Source organism: Halichoerus grypus, chromosome X, assembly GCF_964656455.1.
Source record: "Halichoerus grypus chromosome X, mHalGry1.hap1.1, whole genome shotgun sequence".
Taxonomy (NCBI): domain Eukaryota; kingdom Metazoa; phylum Chordata; class Mammalia; order Carnivora; family Phocidae; genus Halichoerus; species Halichoerus grypus.
In genome coordinates, this window is record NC_135727.1 from 71,321,751 (window position 1) to 71,326,240 (window position 4,490).

A 4,490-nucleotide genomic window follows, 5' to 3' on the forward strand; every position below is an offset into this window, starting at 1 on the left:
ACCATCATCCATTGGCAACAGCTCCTGTTTGTCTTCCTTCTGTTTCCCCAGTCCTGCAGTCTATTCTCAACATAGAGCTAGATGGTGAGCCTTTAAAAGTACAAATCAGGGGGCACCTGGGGGGGGGCGCAGTCGGTGGAAGGTGAGACTCTTGGTTTCCGCTCGGGTTGTGATCTCGGGGGTCGTGGGATCGAGCCCCGGGACTGGCTCTGCCCTCAGCGGGGTATCTGCTTGGGTTTCTCTCTCCCTCTGTCTCCGCCACTCCCCACCCAGGGATACGCGCTCTCAATCTCTCTCTCTCCCCATCTCTCTCTAAAATAAATAAATAAATAAAATCTTTTAAAAATATATAAATTAGACCCCAACACTTGTCTCTTCTAAACCCTTAATGGCTTCCCATTCATTGAAAGTAAAAGCCAAGCAGTCCTCGCAATGGTTCCTGAGGACCTTCATGATCTCTTCCCTGCCAAACTCTCTGACCTCGTCTCTACATTTCCCCGTCCTCCCAACCACTTGCTCTTTATCTGAAGTCACCCTAATATTTATTTATTTTATTTTTTTATTTTTAAAGATTTTATTTATTTATTTGAGAGAGAGAGAATGAGAGAGAGCACATGAGAGGGGGGAGGGTCAGAGGGAGAAGCAGACTCCCTGCCGAGCAGGGAGCCTGATGCGGGACTCGATCCAGGGACTCCAGGATCATGACCTGAGCCGAAGGCAGTCGCTTAACCAACTGAGCCACCCAGGCGCCCTGAAGTCACCCTAATATTTAAAGAAACAACCCTCTCTATTCCCCTGTCTTCTCTTCTCTATTCCCCATCCCACCTTTATTTTTCTCTATAGCAATGATTACAATCTATATATTTTACTTGTTAATTTTCTTTTCTTTTCCCTCCCACTAGTATGCGGGCTCCATTAGAATGAGAGTTTTTCTCTGTTTTATTCACTACTGGTGAACTACCGGTACCTAGAACTGGACCAAGCACACAGTAGGCTCTCAGTAAACATTTGCTTATCTTTTTCCTGGATTATGGCCAGTGACTTCAGAGAGGCAACTAAGCATAGCGATTAAGTACATGGAGACTAGCGAATGGGTCAAAGGCAGGCCTGCCTGGGTTCAAATCTTGACTCTACCACTAAATAGCAGAATAAATTCTCTGTGCCTTAGTTTTCTCATCGGCAAAGTGGGGCAATAATTGTACTTATAGAGAACCTATGGGGCCATCAATAAGTGTAAAGCACTTAGAATAGTGCCTTGCACATAGTAAGTGCTATATAAGCATTTTTATAATTATATGCACATGGACTTAAGATTTATATCAGTAGTATAGGTTTTCTAAAATCTTTCCGTGTGTTATCTTGCATTTCTGCCCATGTTAACATTCATTCATTTCCCATGTTTCTGCTCACTTATACAGATTTATATGATCTCCCTGTAGTTTTAGTCATCTCCTGTGGCCTGGCTTTTGATCTATAAACGTGGATGTTTCCTTGTGTACTCCGTCCTACAGTCATTTAGAAACTGTTAAATAGTAATCTCGCCGGGCCCCAGTTTCCCAATCTATACAGTGAGTAGGTTGGACTAGATAATCTCGATGGGCCTTTCTAGCTCTGAGGATTTCCCAGGCCAGGAGGAGGGACAGGCCCCACCCCCAAACCCGCCCTCTTGGATATGCCCTCTGGCTGCCAAGGGGAAAGGTGACAGAGTCAGCTGGGCTCAGCTTCAAGGGGACCAGGTAGGAGACATGCCAAGTTTCTTGGGTGAGGGTGGCGATGGGGTTCCTGGGCTGGACCAGGCTGGGGGAAGGCGGCAAAAGTAACTATAGTGTGGAGACACTGGGACCAGGGTGAGGGGAAAGGTAAAGTCACCATGTGGACAAATGTTGTAATGGGCTAGGAGACAGTTTGGGTCCAGGCATATTCGCCCATGGGATAGTCTCGATAGGCCTCCACCCTTTTGGCTAGCCAAGATCTGAAGGACAGAGTCAGCTGCAGGATAAGAATAACCCAAACTCACCGCCTGCCCTGCTGGGCCCCAGCACCATGTGCTGCCCATCATTCCCCAGGCTGGACCAGGGGGGCTTGGGCAGGGGCTGGCCTGGCCTGAGTTGCGTGCGGACATACTCCTCTCAGCTACTCCTCATGCTTCAGTCATGGCCCTCCTCATTCTCTGCTCTTTGGCCTCAGGTCAGGGCTGGGAGGCCTGGAAAATCCAGCCACCCTCACTTCTCCCCTTTCCACCTCTAGGGGGACCATGGCCGGTGCAGGGTCCTCTCTGCTCACAACCCTAGGCCCCAGCCCAGATCCTGGCGACAGTGAGGCAGAGCTGGACTGCCGTTTTAATGAGGAGTTCAAGTTCATCCTGCTGCCTGTGAGCTACTCAGTTGTCTTTCTGTTGGGCCTAGGCCTCAACGCCCTGACCCTCTGGCTCTTCCTCTTTCGCCTCCGACCCTGGGATGCAACGGCCACATACATGTTCCACTTGGCCTTGTCAGATACTTTGTATGTGCTGTCACTACCCACCCTCATCTACTATTACGCGGCCCGCAACCACTGGCCCTTTGGTACTGGGCTCTGCAAGTTCATCCGCTTTCTCTTCTACTGGAACCTCTACTGCAGTGTCCTCTTCCTCACCTGCATCAGCATCCACCGCTACCTGGGCATCTGCCACCCACTGCGGGCACTGCGCTGGGGCCGCCCTCGCTTCACAGGCCTTCTCTGCCTGGCGGTTTGGTTGGTCGTCGCCGGCTGCCTCGTGCCCAACCTATTCTTTGTCACAACCAGCACCAAGAAGGACACCATCCTGTGCCATGACACCACTCGGCCCGAGGAGTTTGACCACTACGTGCACTTCAGCTCGGCCATCATGGGGCTGCTCTTTGGCTTGCCCTGCCTGGTCACTCTTGTCTGCTATGGGCTCATGGCCCGGCGCCTATATCGGCCCTTGCCAGGGGCCACCCAGTCATCTTCTCGTCTGCGTTCTCTCCGCACCATCGCTGTGGTGCTGACCGTCTTCGCTGTCTGCTTCGTGCCTTTCCACATCACCCGCACCATTTATTACATGTCAAGGCTGTTGGAAGCTGACTGCCGGGTGCTGAACATTGTCAACGTGGTCTACAAAGTGACTCGGCCTTTGGCCAGTGCCAACAGCTGCCTGGATCCCGTGCTCTACCTGCTCACTGGGGACAAATATCGACGCCAGCTCCTGCAGCTGTGCAGGTGTGGGGGGTCTCAGCCCCCCACGACTGCCTCTTCCCTGGCACTGGTGTCCCTGCCTGAGGAAAGCAGCTGCAGGTGGACATCCACCCATCAGGACAGTGGCTTCCCTGCCCCTGGGGCAGATAGATCGTAACCCTGGGAGCCAGGAAGTGAGAGGAAAAAGGGTGGGTGCAGGGCAGAGGTGAAGGAACTTAAGTTACCCCCAGTATGGCTGCTTCTTCCTCTTTCCCAGACTCTGGAGAGAGGCCCACACCCTGAGGATTAAGAGGAACCAGGTAAATCATGTGTGACCCCATCTCTCATTAAACCCTTCAGTTGCCCTCCCCTTTTTAGCCAAAGGCAGTAACAGCCACTCTTCTTTCTCTTTGCTTCTGTCTCCTTCCTGGGGCCATCGGTCCTGTCTCTTGATCCTACAAGGTTTCCTAAAATTCTCACGCAGTCTCCACCTTTTCTCCACCTTTTCCCCACACACATTTGTATAGCATGTGTTCCTTCAGCCAGACCCGAGCATTAGACTGAAGAGGTGGAGAAGCTGGGGTAATCTCAGGATTGGTCTGATGTATCTGATGGTGATAGCCAGAATCGGGAAGTGGGGAGCACCGGCATATCACAGATGCCAAGGATGACATATGTGACGCCCACACCCATTTCCTGGTTTCCTCTCAGACAGGATAGTCTTGCCTACCAACGTGCTGAAATAGGGCTCAATCCCAGACAGCCTGCAGACCAGGGTCCCCACATGCAGCCGGAGGCATGGCACTGTTGAACTGGTGTATAGCCCTGGGGTACAGAGGGAGCCCTGAGTCTTACCATGGGGGCAGGGCTCAAGCTGACGTTGGCCTTTGGAACAGGACCTCCTTTATGATGTTTGCTGAGAGCATACTTAACAGTTCTCCTGTACTAAATGAAAAGAACAGCGGAGGGCTTAGAAAGAAAGAGAGGCGGCGGGGTGGGGGGTGGGGAGGAGCTCTCATGTTTGTGGCTGTAAGTTCCAGCACCAAGGGGTAGAGCAGGTTTGTACAGAGTTTAGAGTGGCGACAGGAACTGACACCCAGAGCTGGCTCTTCACTGCTCTCTCCCCTTTCTCTAGCTCCTGCCCTGGGTGAATAATAAATCAGTCACCAACTCTTTCAGATCAGGCCTTAGGGCTTCAACGCCAGGGCAGACAGAGCATGGGGACGAGGACAGCTCCCCTCAGAGTCTCGCATCCAGTCACTCCTCCCCAGGATCATCTCAGTACTTATGGGCTTTCAGGAATTGGGAGTAGGTAT

The 4,490-nt window shown here is 51.8% G+C and overlaps 1 protein-coding gene across 1 annotated transcript; it reads left to right on the forward strand.

The window, feature by feature from the left end:
- Window positions 1–2,254: 2,254 nt before the first annotated feature.
- Window positions 2,255–3,810, forward strand: P2RY4 (pyrimidinergic receptor P2Y4). Its single transcript, XM_036065882.2, has one exon. It carries the CDS (start codon window positions 2,255–2,257, stop codon window positions 3,350–3,352), a length of 1,098 nt encoding a protein of 365 aa, XP_035921775.1. The 3' UTR covers window positions 3,353–3,810.
- The last annotated feature ends 680 nt before the right edge of the window (window positions 3,811–4,490 follow it).